Source organism: Dysidea avara, chromosome 8, assembly GCF_963678975.1.
Source record: "Dysidea avara chromosome 8, odDysAvar1.4, whole genome shotgun sequence".
In the NCBI taxonomy this organism is placed as follows: Eukaryota; Metazoa; Porifera; class Demospongiae; order Dictyoceratida; family Dysideidae; genus Dysidea; species Dysidea avara.
The window spans coordinates 17,161,119-17,179,918 of NC_089279.1; the positions used below are offsets into that span (position 1 = coordinate 17,161,119).

Genomic DNA, 18,800 nt, shown 5'->3' on the forward strand with positions numbered 1-18,800 from the left:
ACGTTGCGGGTGGGGCAAATGAATGGTTTCTAAGCAATCAAAAAAATTTTAATCAAAAATGTAATAATTACATCATTTATTGTACTAAAACATTATTGCGTAATTATAATACAGATTGCATACATTTTTTTAAAATTACAAGATAAAAAAGATGAGTTTACAGGGTTTTATAGGCCTGTGGTGTAGAAAGCCACAAGGCTACAGTTCCATCCATTGAACCACTACCAGTTACAACCAGTCCATCTTCAGTAGCCACCATAGAATGTATTGTGTCATCGTGAGCCTTGATGGTATTACAATACTGGATAAGAAATGGATTATAAGAGTAGTGGTTATTTGAGATGCTTAAATCTCACTTTAATTGTACTGTCCCCATCTTGAAATATCAAAACCTTGCCATTCCTTGTACCGCACCATACCTATTTGAAAAACAATCCATTCTGATTTCCTGCGACATTATGACATGGTAACACACAATAGACAATTATTTGAATTTAAAATGTTTAATTTGACATGCATGGTATGGCAGTGTGCTCAACTAAACCTACTTCACTGCTTTACAGATGCACCCAACTGTGTGTGATGGAAAGGGTGCATTGCATGTACCATAGATAATAGACACCCCATACGTCTATTATCTATACATGAACTATACAAAATTAAGTGATACACATTTCTGACATAAGCCACAATACTTTAGTTTACTGTCAAGAACCACATGCATAATATAACATTTCAATATGGTCTATACTTTTGTAGATGTTAGTGTATAAAATATTCGTGATGCCACCACCTATACTATCGCTATGTAAATTCAGTCCTTAAAGATTTGGTGTGAGACTAATACATCTCCTTGTATTTTCATCACTAAAAGTTAAGTACATTGGTATACAAAAATTAAAGCTACGGCCAATGGTCTGGAGTATAGAATATTTTATATTGCGAAGAATTGGATGAACAGTTAAAGCATATAGTTACAGTTAGCGGAAGTACCAAGAAGCTAGCTGTGAGCAAGCTACAGTACAACAGAACTGCATGTGTAACTGAAAAGGTTTCAAAACACATATATATATATACTGTCTGCACACACACACACACACACACACACACACACACACGTACGCACACACACACACACACACACAACCTGATTGTCAACAGGTAGGGAGATAGATACAGCTTGGTCCAGCTCATCATATGCAAATACAACAGTACAAGTATCAGCATCAAACACTTTCAGTAGATTAGGCCTGTAAGTGCTACACCAAATCTGCAAACACAAATGATGTGAAAATACTGCAAGAGTTTACTACTAGTATGTACACTGTCAATCAAGTGGTCCTCTTTCAGTGTATTATGTCAGGTAAACACACCATTGACACCACCAGCACTAATGGTACAGTGTATGATACTGAAGGGAATAGTAGCAGTAAACATTTGGGCAAATTACAGGGTGTATATACGGTACAGCTTTAATCCAGCGTCGCTCGAGCAAGTTGCTCGCGATTAAATAACTTGCTAATTAAGGGGTGTGGCTACCATTTTCCTCACAAGTCTTCATCCCTCAAGCCTTAAGATGAAAATTCATGAGCGAAATGGCTGTCACACCCCTAAATTAGTGAGTTATTTAATGGAAAGCAATTTGCTTGAACGACATTGGATTAAAGCTGTACCGTACGTATGTATTTTGAAAGGAAAAGAGATCAAGACAAATCTTTACAACTGGTCTTAAAATAGCATTTCCAGTACAAACCTATATACTTTACTGTATGTTACATTTGGAATTGACTGGGGATCCCCTTGGGTAGCCAAGAAGACATTTAATCAATTATAGCTATTGTAACTATAATTATAACATGACACAGACTTCCTGTACACACAATCAAAACTCTATATACTAACTTTCCCACTATTTGATACATGCATGCTGCGAATCTGACAATTTCTTTCTTCAGATACCACTAGTTCCTTTGTGACTTGTAGAGTTTCACTTTGTACAATTATAATCCTTCCCTTGTTGGTACCTGTCAACAAAGAGATGCCCGCCATATTGGAGTATTAGCAGTGTGTAGTGTTAACTGACCAATCCACAACTGGTCCTGCCAAGAAGTCATGCTAATACACACACAAGGGATCTCATCTGATGACGACTTAACCGACACTTTCACCTAGTACAAGTAGAACATGTTTTTAAAAGGAGTACAACTTTAGGGCAATCAATTAGGGCAACACACACACACACACATGCGCACACACTTTTGCTGCCTGTACAACAGCCTCTACGGAGGATACACTGAACAACCCATTACAAGTCAAGCACTACTCTTTACAACACTGTTTATTTAGGTTGGGTGAGCAAACTTCTAGAAGGGTAGCAGGCCTGAGTTATCAACCTTCCTTTGCAAAAGAATGCTTGAGTGTATGCATGATATAATGCCCTGTTGAGGCTAAGTTCAGGAAATCCCTTGGTAGCATGCACACACAAAATCTCATATCTTAACTACATGAATTTTATAAGTGTGCGATTGAGGTACCTAAAAATATTAGAAATCCAAAGTATATCAAAGAGGGAAACTTTAGCAGAGGTACACTTTGGAGAATAGCCAGTTAAACTGCATTGATGAAACAAACTTTGGTAAAGTCAAGCTCAATTGTTAGCTATAAAGATGCTAATCTCAGGTGTAACGAGTAATTGGCAGGAGTTTAAACTTTGGCAAATTTGTAGCAAATAGCCAGTTTTTCTCTACATGGCAGTATCAAAGTGGCTTCAAATCTGTGCCAAGCAAAAATGACACAGTACGTGTAAAATTAAAGATGAGAAATGACAAACCATGCATCCAAACATGGCTTCACATTTACTTCACACACCATACAATCAGGTACCAATGTAATAACAGACACAGTGAAGCACTTACTATAGAGATCCTCTCCCTTGTATAAGGGTTCCATGTTATTAGTGTCCCATTAGCAAGCAGTGACCACACCACACTACACAAATGGGAACAACACAATTAGCACACTATATGTGGGAAGCTACAAATAAGGCTGGTGGTTTTGGTAGTAAACAAACTAGGTGGGACTATACCACATGCTCTGCTAATGATCAGATATTCATAACTCATTAGAAATATTTGTGGCCTTGTTGAACAAAGAATAACCTCCCTACACATGGTGCCACAATTGTGTGGCACATTATAATTTAAAGGAGAGTGATGACATTGTATTTAACTGTGTGGTATACTCTACATGTTAAGCTGGGAGGAGGAAATGTTTCCTATAAACTTATTAGATAGCAACTTTTTTCAGTACCAAGGAAGAATTCATGATTTGTCCTCAATGGTTTTTTTTGAAGATTGTCCCCTTCACAATACATGTATATCCTACCAAGGACCATAGTTGAGGAAACTGAATCACACCAAATGTTTATCCTGTTACTCTGCAGCAACAACACATGTTTAATACACTCTGAGGGGTATTGCTTACCAAAACACATACCAACAACAACTGCACATGCCACAGCAGATAGCATTATTAGCTAATTGGATTATGCCATATTTGGGTGCTAACAATACTTCATAAAATAGTGACAAACATTCAATAGTAGCCACCTTGTTAATAAGACCACCTTGTTATAGTGGCCAGTACTTCCATCACCATGCCCATATAACATGCAGTAAATGTATAGTAACACAACCTCATAAAAAAGACCACTTCATTATAGTGAAAACTTTGGTGTAATCCACAACCTTGTCAATAAGACCACCTCATTACTGAGACCATATTATTTATAAGTAATATATACACTATGAACCCACCTTGGTTGTGAAGAACTCAATACTAATACAATTGGATCATCTTCTAGATCAGAGCTGAGTTGTGAAATTACTATAGAAACAGGATATATATCAGGACAAACTGGTTAAACCAGTTTCTGACTAACCTGAACTAGTATCAGCATCTATAATAATGATACTCCTGTTAGCAGTGGCCCATACTGTATCATAGACCAGTAGGAAGAACGACTAAAAAAGGGTGTAAACTTCATTTAGTAACCACCTCTTTAACAAGTCTACCTCATTATTAAGACCATATTTATTATTGGTGGGAAGACACAAACCTCCATGATCCCTGCTACAGCCTTACACTGTGAAGTATAGGGCTTTCCATATATTTTGTTACCCCCAAATGTTATACAAGGCAAACAGTGAATACATTTAGCTAATGGTTTACAGGATTTTCAGTATCTATGTGAAAGCAGACAACAATTACTAGCCATGGAGCAGAAATTTCTTAAAACATTATTATTATTGTATAAATAAAAACTACATAATGAAATGAATAGTGCACAAACAATTGATGGTACAACAATTTATTGCATTGTACAGAATTGTGACTGTTTTGAAATGCTCAATCTCTACTCCCAGCAACTACTATAAATAGGACCAGCCATAAATAGAGGCAACATATTCGTAAATAGAACTTAAAACATTATACGTGAACTTTTCAAACTTCCTGTAACCTACTATACAGTTTAATTGCCAGTAGGTACTGTACAAAATGCTAAGGGTCTATGCAGTTTCCATAATACACAGAGTACAGTGTATAACTCACCAGTCGAGCTCCTTTACTCTGACTGACTCCAGTGATCTTGTGAGCTAGTTGGTCACTATGCAACTGATATCCCATTGTATACACCTTCAGTAGACCATTACCCTAACGTGTAACACAACATTATGTCATTCAGTGTAACAACAACCGTAACTGCCTTACCAGTCCCAGCCATAGCTTGCCTGAATGCTCCTGAGAACCCAAACCTGTTGGAACAAAACCCAAGTGTTATTGCACTGTGTTTAGTACTATGAATATTTTTCATTGTTGATTTATCCAGACATCTATATATTCTTTGAACTACAGAAATTCATTACTACATCAGAGCAATAGAAATATTCGCTGATTCATTATCTCATGAAATATAATAGTGACAAACATAATACATAAAACCTATGGTAGGTAATACTTTGCACCAGCTGTTGTAAAAAGGCATTTAAAATTCACAGTAGCAGCTAGACAGTATAATGTGTGTTGTACCTGATGGAATGTACAGGGCACAGCTGATTGTGGCTTTGGAGGATTCATCTTTGGATGGGTTAATACGTTGTAGTAGTTTATATGAGTGATCACATGATGTGGTGTCCTCTAGTGTGACATCTTTGGTGGATAGTTGGAGAATAATCTGTACAATAATATCAGTGTGTATGTTTGTATGTCTCTCAATGACAGTGTACACACACAAAAGCCTTTCAAATATAACAGTATTCTTACCAGAGCACACACACACACCCACATGCACGCACGCACGCACGCACGCACGCACGCACGCACGCACGCACGCACGCACGCACGCACGCACGCACACACACACACACGCACACACACACGCACACACACCACTTACTGAAGGATCTTTCAGTATAGCAGATCTACACTGTAGTGGACTATGAAATATTGCATTAAACAACATGATGTTAGTTTCTGCTTGTTGCATGATGTCCACATTTCTTTTTACTGCAACACAAACAACGTTCATGAGCACACGACTGGGTATAATACTAAGCGTGTATAACACCACAACACCACATACACATCAAGTGCACAGCCCACACATGTGTTTATACACAACAGTATAGGGTCAGTGCTGAGTTAAAAATTCATCCCACATGTACAGCATACATACAAACTCTGGCAAGGAATTAAAATTGGTCATTTGGAGAAAATCACATTATCTCAAAAACGCATGCCATATAATAAAAACTGTATCTAATAAACAGACTGATAGTGGAATGGACATATATATCTTACTAATTACAAGCTGTAGGCTTGCTCGTAGCTCCTTAATCAGTCTATACCAAAAATCTCTGGTTGATGTATCACCAAATACAGCATAAGGTGATGAAGAAGTTTCCGAATCTACACAAGTAAACAACAACATAACATACATCACACTATGTACTTATCATTACATGTATGAATACAGGCACTACACATACAGTTGTGATTTCAAAAATGCAAGATAAAATTCTAGGAACAGGTACAGTGGAGTGGACACTTGGATAACCCATACTACTCACTTGTACTCTCAAAAGATACAGCTGGGCGTAGACGTTTTTCCACTGAAGCATTACACTTCACCAACTTCCATTCAGGAAGTTTTAGATCACATATCATATTGACAGATGAGGCCACTTTTACCAACAACCTACAACACACACACGCCACTATAAAGGGACACATGTATGGGATCATGTAATACAGTAACTCAACAACTCTGATCCCTACATCTCTATACTGTTAAAGCTGTTTAGTTTTTTTCTGTAGTAAAATCTTGGAACAAGAGTTCATAAATCATAATATATATATACTGAGGAGAGTATCCTACTCTCATATACCCCTGTAGAAGGGCGTATCGTGAAGTTATGACGTAGCACTTCTGAGTTCGCCCGTTTTTCTTTGTATAATTAATGATGTTATTAGTTGAACATGGTATCGATTGAATGCGTGCCTAACAACGTCACTAGCACCCAATTTAACCCCAGCTCTAAGCGTTTCTCACCGAACTACAATCCTTCATGGGTTAAGACCGCTTCCAGTGTGCTAACAATTCTTGCACTTTTACGGCTGCTCCTACGTCACAAACCACAACATCTTGTTGTTACGTCATAACTTCATGATACACCCTTCTACAGGGGTATATGAGAGTAGGATACTCTCCTCAGTATATATATTATGAACTCTTGCTGGGAACCTTATTAATCTGTTGAGAACAGTTGGATTATGATCACATAGAATAACATTGTCACATAAACTTTGATGCAGTTATGTAACACTGTTGTTGTTAGCTATCACCCACCAAGGTGTTTACTACAGTAGCTGTCAACAAATAGCTGTCAACAAATAGCTGTCAACAAATAGCTGTCAACAAATAGCTGTCATTCTTTAAATTATTGATTCACACACCATGGGAATGAAATAAGGAGAATTCGACCATTGACAGTCATGCAGACAAACACAAGCTGTCTTGAGCATTCAGTTATGCACACAAACAGATGCACAATTTTCCAGGAACAAGAATGGACAACCAGAAAGGCCAACACAATTGTACAGATAAACATACTTCATGTAGAGCTGGGCTACACTAACATTTTAACCAATACTTCAAGTATATAGCAAGTACTCAACTGAGGGTATCTACATTCTGAAAGCACAAATACAGATAGCAGTATGTCTCAATTCATTACAGTACATAATTGCACCAGTATGGTAATTATTTTGTTTATGTACAGCCTGTACGTACATACGCTTACAATCTTCAGTGGAGTACATGAAGCTGTGCTAAGTATACAGTACATTCTTTATAGGGTAAACAGTGAAAGGACACCGCACATACTGGGAGTTGCTATAGTAAAGATAAAAGAGGACGAATGAATTAACAATCCCGCATACCAGCCTTAAAAGATTAAGATCTCTTGTAAAAATCTAGCAAGAAAAAGCCATTTATTTCTTGCACAATTGCTCTCACTGAGAATCTGAAAAATTGGACTAATAGACTTTTATTGCACCAACATCACCACACCATTTTTAATGATTTTCGAGAACTCTTATATAGCTGTTGTCATGATACTAGTTCAGCTGCTGTTGTTATCATCAGCTGACAAGTTGTTGTAAACAACATCTGGAGTGATTAACTAATTACTTGTAAACACATAGCATTGAAAAAACACTGACATTGGCCAGACACCTTTACACTGAAATGAAACAAGCAGGTAACACTCACTGGTGCCAAAAATTGTGAAGTTGGTCTTTTCAGGCCATTTGTGTTAGAACAAACAGTATTCAGGGGGAGCTGATGGATTTTCACTGTGCTACAATCTGTGCAGGCCTGGTACCTTTGAATAGGTACATACATATATACTTACCTGTAGGAGGTCAGAATAAGGTGGCCATCTCCTTCACTAGTAATCACCTTAGAGTCATTGTAGTACACAAGGATACTCTGTGTATACATCATAACACTTTAATGATGGACTTAAGTGTTGCTAACCTCTACACCTTTGAAGCCTGCCAACATTTGAGCATGTTTGTTTACATTCAAGACACTTTTCCAAGCATCATAAAACACCTCCAACTCTTCAGGCTCCACCTTCCCTGTGTGGACATTACAATTTCACTCTATGATAATATAGAAAATACTGCATTTTTCTGTATGACAATACAACAGTGGTTACATAAAGAAAGATGATTAGTAATGTTTAAATTGTTCCATGTCCAGCTAATACAAAGCCTTCACGTATTCATTTTATGAATCAGTTTTCACAGAAACATTATTCTGGATATGCTGATACGCATTTAATAGAATAAACACATTTTTTAAAAGATGACATATAATCCTCTTAACGCAAACTACCTATTTTCTGTTTCATTCTAACACAAATTGAACACAAATTACAAATAGGAGGTAGCTTTAGCAGTCAAGCTCAAATATATACTCTAATAGAGCAGTCAGAGTTACTAAACATGTGTCATCTTGGTAAATATTACAACCGACCTGGTCAAGATGCAGTCAAATGAAATCAACAATCATTCTATAATTGGGAGATCTATGTATCCCAATATACCTGTTTTGTCCTGCCTAAGGGCATGAAATACTCTGATGGCTGTGTCAGCGTCGCTGATAATTCTGTTATGTTGCATTGTGGCCACAAACTGCTCCTTTGTCAGTGACTTTGTAGGAACACAAACCTCCAAACTACAAGATTAAGAAAGACATGACATTCAACATGTTATGCAGTGCGACTTGTATCGGTACACAGATGTACATTTTGCAAGTGTTCCTGTACATTTTGCAAGTGTTCCTGTACATTTTGCAAGTGTTCCTCTATATACTGTACATGTACATGTACGTCTTTCTAAATTTTGCAGATTTTTGCAAGTTGTAGTACCTACAAAGTGTTTGTTGAAAAATCTAGAGTCATCTAAGCCCTCTGGCCAATGTGAAGATAGTTGAATCTAGATAGACAGCTCAGTGGAATTCTGATGCCTGGAAGCATCAGTTCACCAGGTCAAAATCAATATCCATGCTACATATTGAATGGGCCCACGTACACAAATACCATAAAGAGGGACGAAACTTTCGCAAATTTCGTAAGTACAGTAGAACCTCTCTTAACAAATTTCCCGAATTAAGGACACAATATAAAAAACCTCCAAAATGTGGACAAAAATTTTGGTCCCAACAGGTCCGGTTAATACATTTTTTACCTCTGAAAGAGGAAAACCTCTATATTGCAGCAAAAACGGCCAAAAATTCTGGGTCCCAAAATGTCCATAATAGAGAGGTTCCACTGTAATAACAATATAATCATGAACTGTTTGAGGTTATATACAGATAGCTATTACTTAAGGAAACGTTTTCTAAGCTTTCATGGATTAAAAAAAAAAGTGAAAATCATATTTACACAATTTTGTGAAAGTTTCGTCCCTCAAAAATTTCTGGCTATATGGTAGTGACACAATCATTATAATGATATATGCATAGCACACTCAACTCAGCAATTTGTTGATCGGCACGGTTCTGCAAACTTTGCTTGATCTACACAGAATATATGTATAACGTACATAATAAAGATTCTTTTCAGCATGCTATACAACTGCTTCGTGCTCAACAGTAGCTCTACCAGATAGCACACAAGAACGTACACACAATCACACAAATACATGCACGCACACACACAATTATACAGATCGAGGAACAATGAACAGTGGCACATGATTACATACAGCTGAAACTAACAAGATGTTTAGTTGAAAACATAGACCAGTATGGTTTAGTTTTCAGAACTGCCCGGTCCTTGGTCGACATCAGTGCTGTTATCTCACGAATCATCCTGCACATGAAACAGTGTGTTAACCACTATGATAACATGTACATCACCTTATATCAGGTAAGAGCTGAACTGAGTGTTTGCTCAAAGTTTCAAAATCATCAAAACCCTAAAAATGTGTATGTACGCACACAAAGCAAAATCCAGACTACAGTACACACAGTTCACCACAAAAAACGCACACGCACACACACCAACAATTAAGCTACATTAAAGTAAGCCCACAGAACAAGTGATCAGAGATGATATATGGAATACACACGTGCATCCATCACTATTTTCACATGCACTATACAAAACACAATTCACCTTACCTGGATACACCTTCCAGCTGCAAGGTTTGCACAGGCTCTCAGATACAAAGCAGGAGCTATCAAACTTGACTCGATGGGATTTTTGCTTCCCTTGAAATGGTACAAAATACTGTAAAGAGGCAAAATATTCAGAAAGACAAATCTACCTCAATAAGTCTTGATAATTCTAGCATCATTGCCTCATAATATTTCTCTATATGTTGGAAATTATTGAATAAAATTTGACTAGACTAGATTTCTGTTTCATTCAACTACCTTTAGTTTCTGACAGAGAAGGCAAGGTAAGGATATGGTGAACTCCAATGCCAGGTAAGTACACGTCATCAGCTTCAGTACTACTTCTCTCTCTTGGGGTGTCCAATCTTTTAGCTCCTAAAGGCATCGAAAAATGTCTCTCACTCTGAACAAGATTGTCTTTTGCCAACTGCTGCAGTTTCTGTGATCCAAACCTGTGAGTATAAGAGCCACGAACACTTGAAGTAGAGCTACTTGGGATCCCTGCTAAGTCATATTGGATTCAGGAGTACAAATGACATACAGCCATAGAGTGCAACTATAAAAATAGCAGAGAGAAAAAGATGTGATATCAAAGGTGGCAGCCAAGAAATGACTGCAGTGAAGTTAATTTGTAACAATAACATCTTTTTCACTTGACAGTAATATTACTGGAAATGGCTGCCACCTTTGTTATATCACATCTATTTCACACTGACCAAGGCTGCACTTTTTTCACAACTTAGGATTAGAATTTTTTTTGGTATCTACGTTCTGTATATATGCAAACCCCAAAGCTGGCTTAGGGCTTGTTTCTTTCTTTTTTTATTTGCTAGAAGTCCGTGTCACTATATATATATAATATACAAAATATTAAAGTTGTAACCTCAAAATTAGCTACGTGACTGCTCTATCAGAGTAACTTGTTCATGAGCCAGTTACATGTTTGGTGCATTACTGTAACTGTTTGATCTTTTCCAGTAGGAATGACAAAAATTGGTATCCATGATTTCTCTTAAAACTCATCAGTTCTTCGTGCACTCTGTACAAAAATCAGAACATAATGCTAGTCTCAGACTTGAAGACGTAAATCAGACAAGCATGCACGAGTTGTTCACGTGATGTGAAAAGAAGATTAATGTGTGTACTCCAGAGATGGCTAGATGGATAGAAGGTGTCTGGCCCTGAGGAAAATTCTACTGCAAAAATGGTCTATGTCCAGGAACAATTAAAAATAGAAATTTAAAATGTGTACACGGGTAGTTTCACCAGTATACAACATGTGTACAAGGGTCATATCATTGTGTTACAACTTTAATACCTTCTTCGTCTGGCAATTGGACTAGATGAAGCATTAAAAAGATTATCAGTATCCACAGAGAAGCCTTTATGCCGTGACCTACAGATAACACAATACATATTTCATAATACAACAAACGCTGTACTCTGTAATTCCAAATACCTTCTGTGTACATCACATAGCCTGGTAAATGAATCATGAAGTGCTTTGTTCCGTCGTCTTGTGTATGCTTTTGCAAACATCTTTGTATTACAGAACTAAATAAAATTAAGCACAAATACAAACAGCAATGAAGTACACAATACCACATCACCAAAAATCCAACCCAAAACATGTACAATTTCAACTACACCACAACTTCTTATAATGCAGTGCACTTACCCTGAAGCCCTCATGCCTACAGGGTGGTAAATGGATCCTATTGTGTGAGAGTTACAGTTGTGGAAATGTAAGGAAACTTCTACTGTTAGTTGTTCAAGTTGTTAATTATGCCTATCATTAGGAAGGAATGGGAGAAGATGGTCTGAAACACTGGGGATAGTTACAAGCTGTTTTCTCAAGACAAGACATGGTTCATCATGCGTTTCTTTACACATGCATGATGATGGAAAACTTGAAGTACATAATATGCATAGATTTGATCGTGTACTGTATACAGCGCCTTTTGTGATTTTATTGTAAAATTATATTGCAGTTGATGACACTGTGTAAACATATAAATACTTCTCAGCTGGCTGGTAATGGATGCAAAGAAGTAAATTTCTTCCAAGCATAATGTACATTCCCTCAATATGTATTGTATGTACTGTACTTGACAATACAGTGAGAAAGGAGACACAAAACACTACACTAACTAAGTCGTAAAATCTTCGTTCATAAGGTGCAGCACTGAGGTATGTACCACACTCCTGAACTGTATTGCTTCCCTGCAAGAGAACATAATATTAACAAATGAAACAACAGCACCACTGGTTACCGGTAGATGAATAACTTCATCAAACATAACTGCTATAAAGTATTGTAACACTGTAATGAATGAGAAACAAATAAAACACAGGTCTCTATGGATGTTGTTGCTTACGTGCTAATAGTTTGAAGTCAGTTTGGTACTCAAATTGTCGTCGATCATAAATACGGTCTTTAGGTGAGACTTGTACTAGTCTGTCCACCATCGATAGATCGTAATGTTGTGGTAGCTTGGAGTAACTGTGTAATATAAATCTTGTGTGCTATATCCTTAACACACAGTACTTACACCGTGTGCGCACACACACACGCACTCACACACACATACACGTACATACACAGTACATCTTACTGCTCTTTAAAATCATCAATACGATGTTTGGGCAATGCTGGGACACACTGACCACCAAATTTAGCACCAGTAAAGTTTCTGTAGTGAACTTGATCATCATCTAAATCCACTATCACCAGATTCTTGGCCTACACATGAGTGGGTCCACATAACAAAAACACACAGTACAAATTGTGTCCTTTATTTAGAGTCATTCTCTAAATGTCGTAAATGACTCTAAATATTTTTACCATATCATACATGTGCACAAGGGATTGTGAATGACAAAATTTTACTCTGTAAGACATTCTAAGAGAAATAAAATTGCAAGCATCACCTACGTGATAAAACTTGTGTATCTACAGTACACATAAAGCTTACATACATGTACACTTACATTGTCTATTAGATTTGAGTTCAGGTATTTCTTTCCACACCCAACGATAAAAATAGTATTGCTTTTAAAAATTTCAAACTCATGTTCTGGTAGAATGGGGATACAAGTGTGGCACCATTCAAATGGTGCAATGTACAATAAGAAACACTGGAGAAAGAGAGAAAAAAATTTTTAAATAGTTTTAAACCAAAAGGTTTTTTAACCTCAATGTTATATGCCAGTACAGTATGGCTTGTACAAGTGAACAATATTCTTTGTTCAGTTAATAAGGCACTCATTACTTCAAACACGTTGTCAATTGACAATGAGAGAAATGGATAATTCAGCCGAGTATCAAGATGACCAAACTCTGTAGTACAACAAATGATAATGAGAACAATATTACTGAAAGAAATGGCTTACCAGATATTGGAGGGTTTAGACAAGTGGTATGACCAAATAAATGAAATTCCTATGAGAAAAGTACACTCATCATTCACCACACAAAACTCAGTTACGGTGAAACTATTCTATTCTGGACACCTTGTTTTTAAGTGTCCCTACTAGAGGTTCCCTGACTACAGCAAATGTACACTAATGAAATAAGACCATGGACAAGTGTCTTGAGGTCCTCATATTCCAGGGTGTTGCTTTGAAAGGTTCAGTTATGGAATTGCTTTACAGTCAGAGGAAGTACATGTAATATACTTACAATGGCAATCCTGCCATGAGGAGGGACGGGGATCATGAATAGTTGTCTAGCAAAACTTTCAACAGCATTCAAGAACTGTGTGTTATCTACATCACTGAACTTCTGGAAAAACCTATGGGACAAGTACATATATACAAAACGACACGCACGCACACTACAACACCATACCATGACAGTATTTCTTTCTGCACATGGAATAGTGGACTACGAGAAACTAGTGCTATACAAGTCGGCAGATAAATGATGTTCTTATCCTCCTCCTCCACTGATGTGTCACCTAGAGGGTACAGCTCATATCACAGTGTTGAAATAATACAGTACACACATACTGTAAGGTACAATATACATACAAGAAACATGCACAATGTACATGAGTACTTTGCTGCTAAAATAATCGCTGCTTCTCATCACATGCAAGACAGGCTAACCCAAGCCAGCAATGCTAATTACATACTTTACATTTTCAAGTGCTAGTTCTTGCACTTGCCACAAGTACCAATTAAAACTGTGGTGTGACATCACATGCCATCGTTCTTCAATATATGCAAATGTACAGTACAATACAAACTAAACACAGAGTATATAATCGAGATGTTGAGAACAATCACTTTTGTTTGCACAGGTAATTGACAACTAAGTACGATTGATTTGTCTTTACTCATCACCATGCACACTGAACAGCTAACAAATCACCACCAAATACTGAACTACTTTGTAGCACAGTCAGTTGACTAAATATCCCATTTTGTATCAAACACGTGTAGTACATGTAACATACAACACATACTTGTTATGGTCACTTCACACTTGTATATATAACCAAAAGTTCATACAGTAATAGTAGAACTCTTGATATAACAAACCAAGCTAGAATATGGCAGTTTATGGTCAGTGTACTCCTTCTGTCTTTTAACGTCACCATAAACACACATACACAGCACATACCAATACAGCCACCAATCTAATGAAAGCTGGAATATGTACCTGTGCACTATGACATAAACTATGTCTCACACATACACAACATGTACACACACACAGAGGTACGCACTCACACACACACGCATGCACACACACATGTTCTTACCACTATTTGCTTGTGGACTAAAACCAAACGTCCCATCATTGTTCTATTGTAACATAAACACATACCAAACTATCTACAGTAACTATTGGTACACCTACTAACACAGCAAAATGTGTACAAAATGCTTGTCTACACAATAGAAATACCATGCACACATCCTACACTCTGAACTTGGTTATGTGTAAACACTTAGCTATCGGCTGGTTTAGCAGTTATAGCATTGCTTACACCTAAAAAGTTCAGCAATGCTTATATAGCCTATGTATTTATGGAGAAGAGATATTCACACATGCACATATATAGTCTGATGGTATCATTTAGCAATTTAAGGACTATTGTAAGTTTAGTACAAATCAATTGTCAAATATCCCAAGTTGCTAGTAGAGGTAGGACCGTGATAAACATAGTTAAGCCACTCACCTGTACAACTGTGAATGGACGAGAGAAACTGAAGCCAGTACAGTAGGCACATATGTCATTTATCTTCTTCTCTGTCGATATTAGAACTGCAATGGGTACTTGGTCAGGTGCAGCAATCACTGCTCCATCTGAAGAAGAAAAGTGATAATTATAAACTCAACTATTTTTGGGTGTGTACAAAACATGCACGTGTACACTAGTGCATGTGGCACATCTGTAGTCACAAATAACCAATCAAAATGTACAGAATCTAATTCGAATATTATTCATAGACCTTTGGGTATGCATGTGTTATAACATCTCAGAAATGACTAATCAAAATCAACCTGACAGGCATTCAACCAATGAAACACATTTAACACTTTGAAAACATCACCATATCACACACAGAAAACTCTTGACTAGCACCATTTAGTATTGACCTATTTTATAACTGGGATTTTTTTTCCCTGCATATTAGCAGGAGCCCATCTAAATTTGATACATGTTTTACAAGGGGTTTAAACTATTACAACATACCCAGGAAGAATGAGTGATGCAATGCAGGGATGATATCTCCTGGTAGACTGATCGACCTCTCTGCAGCAATAAATTCACTCTTAGTTTTTGCCCACTGAGTGGCTGTGATTATCGACAACACTTGTGGTTCAACCTCTGTACCAGCAAGGTCAGCACACAAGTCCTGTATCAATACAAACAACATCATTAGCATATTTACTAGTTCTCACAGGAATTTTCTTTTATCTAGGATTTATAACTATGACATTTGGTTGCTCAGTGCTTCACACTAGAGTACTATCTCATTACTGCATGTATAGTACAACATGGTCTCACTAAAAACCCATAGTGCGTGCTAGCGGCTAAATTTCGAGAATTCGTACCTTGCTTTTTGAAAAGCGTGATTGTAGGGTCTCGCTAGGTTGTTCATCCAGGCCGTACACCACACAGGCATCAATCAAACTGTTAGGCAGTTTGTAGGATTGTTCTATACTACCGTTACTTGCTTCCATTACGCCATACTTTCAAATACTCCTCCAAAGTACACCACCCAAAGAAAACTGTTTGGTTTAACGCGCAGAGTTTATTTGCCACTTGCAAGTTTTTATTAGATTACGTAATCTATTAAATGACACGTATGTCCGTTAATCTGACATCATTCTACAAAAGAACTATCAGAATCGCTGGGTTTTTGCATCTCAGTTTTTGCATAGATTTATAGAATTCGAATAATCCACGCAGGCTGTAAACTAGCTGAGCCACTTTAATATTGTCAACTGATATGTTTCAGATCCTCGCTATGTCTAACATCATGCAAGTTTTCACCATTATCAGTTTCACAAATTAATGTATAATGAATATATGCTTACAACATATGGCAGAAAAAGAACTGATGATACTGTACAACTGAAATAATTCATATGGACTTGTCTACATCCACCTCGACATCCACCGAACGTAGAGTATGTTTTCAAATTCCGGACACCACATAATAACGGACTGCATCTAATTCCGGACACTACTACCCATGTACCTTATTAAAATGTGCCATTGATGACTTCAAATGCCATAACATACCATTTACCAAAGCTATGCACTGGAATTTGTGCACTTTATAGCTGGCTATGGTCCGTGCATTGAAGGTTAGGTACTTGGCGCCTTTATGAGACTGCATTAAAGAGGGAGGGAGGGGCTGACTACTCGTTACCAACCACAGGGGGTGACTACATAGAATGATCAGTGGCGGATCCAGGATGGGGCATTTGGGGCAAATGCCCCCCCCCCACTCCCTTCAAGAAATTGCATACAAGATCGAGATACTCTAATAGAGCAGTCAATTACTCTAATAAAGCAGTCACAATGTTCATGAGGCAGTGTAGCTTACCTATGAAGCTACAAATAGGATTTTATTTTACATAACAGACGTGATATAGTTGGTAAGGATAACTAGCTATTATTGTCGTGATCTTTTTTTTTTTTTTTTTTTTTTTTTGGTCTTCAACTGGTTTTCAGCAAGTTTTTTTGGTCTTCAACTGTTTTTCAGAAAGGTTCCCCCCCTCTTTCGAAACTCTGGATCCGCCCCTGATGATGTACATAGACTGACATGTAGTTAGCTAAAAAGATAACGTTTCTTTGCAATGTGGAAGTAATTTCTTTGTTGTCCGGCATATGCATCACTCCTCCGTTAATTGATGGTCCGGAAGGCCTCGAAAAGTGCAGTTCTCTAATCCACACTGGTTGTGCTATGCTCCTATAATTTTTATGCAAGAACAAGCAATGCAAGTACTTCAAAGTAGTGCAGTTTCAATTGCAGCTAGTAGCCTGGTCCGGCTGATATAACGATGTCCATGTGATGGTAACGTGACTGGTAGTGTGCCAGCTTGTGAGTTTCTAGAAAAATTTCTGGAGAATAAGTCTGTGCCTCAGATGCGGTTCTCTTGTGTTGATGTTGGGACGGTGTCATCTGTTGTTACTAACCTAAATGTTCATAAAGCTACTGGAGCTGATGGGGTCTCTGCTCGGTTTGTTAAAGCTTCTCCTTTTATGGTGAGGGTGATTACTGTGTTGATTAATCGATGTATTGAAAGCTCCACTGTTCCCAATCAGTGGAAGCAGGCTATTGTGACCCCAGTGCCTAAGGTGAAGCACTGTACTAGTATGTCTCACTTTCGTCCAATTTCTGTGTTGCCTACTTTATCTAAGATACTTGAGCGTATCCTGTATGATCAAATGGTTTCACATCTGAACAAGTACAATCTACTGACACCTCATCAGTCAGGATTTCGTTCTGGTTATTCCACTCATGATGTGCTGCTGTATGTAACAGATAAATGGATTAGGGCTATTGATAGAGGTGAATACACTGGAGCTGTGTTTTTGGATCTGGCTAAGGCCTTTGATACTGTTGATCATGCGATTCTGTGCTCTAAGTTGCAGTGTTATGGTTTTCACGGAGCGTCTTATGCCCTGTTATGTGACTATCTGTTAAATCGACAACAATGTCTGGTGTTTAATGGTAACACATCAGACTGGGGCACTGTTACAATTGGTGTGCCCCAAGGATCTGTTTTAGGTCCATTGCTTTTTGCTTTATACATCAATGATTTGCCATCTGTCGTTGATTACTCTACTATGGACCTGTACGCTGATGATGCTGAGTTACATTATAGCCATTCAGACTTGGGTGTTGTGGAAGCACAAGTTCAATCTGATTTGGACAAGGTAGCTCGGTGGATCAGTAGTTCTCATTTATGTCTTAATGTTGTGAAGTCAACTGCCATGCTCATTGGAAGTCGGCAAAGAATTTCGGGCAAAAGTTTTAATGTCTCAATTGGGGGTATGGCTTTAAGCCAAGTTGACTCGGT

The 18,800-nt window shown here is 37.6% G+C and overlaps 1 protein-coding gene across 2 annotated transcripts; it reads right to left on the bottom strand.

The window, feature by feature from the left end:
- Positions 1–26: 26 nt before the first annotated feature.
- On the bottom strand, positions 27–16,518 carry LOC136264056 (DENN domain-containing protein 3-like). 2 transcript variants are annotated; one of them, XM_066058737.1, is made up of 38 exons: positions 16,320–16,518; positions 15,958–16,120; positions 15,439–15,566; positions 15,019–15,061; positions 14,100–14,208; positions 13,932–14,043; positions 13,643–13,691; positions 13,444–13,589; positions 13,241–13,387; positions 12,865–12,992; positions 12,628–12,752; positions 12,523–12,572; positions 12,401–12,472; positions 11,709–11,803; positions 11,568–11,645; positions 10,508–10,701; positions 10,399–10,445; positions 10,253–10,342; positions 9,989–10,047; positions 9,848–9,941; positions 9,603–9,646; positions 8,673–8,803; positions 8,099–8,202; positions 7,974–8,050; positions 6,129–6,256; positions 5,860–5,967; positions 5,456–5,565; positions 5,089–5,233; positions 4,771–4,814; positions 4,612–4,713; positions 3,941–4,022; positions 3,816–3,885; positions 2,916–2,988; positions 2,084–2,168; positions 1,903–2,024; positions 1,148–1,270; positions 357–419; positions 27–301 (listed from the first exon to the last, which is right to left on the bottom strand). In XM_066058737.1, the coding sequence occupies exons 1-38, from the start codon at positions 16,446–16,448 to the stop codon at positions 158–160; spliced, it is 3,813 nt and encodes a 1,270-aa protein (XP_065914809.1). In that variant the 5' UTR covers positions 16,449–16,518; the 3' UTR covers positions 27–157. The 2 variants fall into 2 exon arrangements, with proteins under 2 accessions (XP_065914809.1, XP_065914810.1); XM_066058738.1 differs by lacking the exons at positions 27–301; positions 357–419; positions 1,148–1,270; positions 1,903–2,024; positions 2,084–2,168 and having other exon boundaries at positions 2,914–2,988; positions 3,816–3,869.
- Positions 16,519–18,800: the final 2,282 nt, after the last annotated feature.

Coding starts and splice junctions, on each gene's coding strand:
- LOC136264056 (XM_066058737.1), bottom strand. CDS start 16,448: ATGGAAGCAAGTAACGGTAGTATAGAACAATCCTACAAACTGCCTAAC. Junction 8,051..8,098: donor CAGGCTTCAAAGGTGTAGAG/GTTAGCAACACT, acceptor ATGTATACACAG/AGTATCCTTGTGTACTACAA. Junction 6,257..7,973: donor CTTATTCTGACCTCCTACAG/GTAAGTATATAT, acceptor TGTGTGTTGTAG/GTTGTTGGTAAAAGTGGCCT.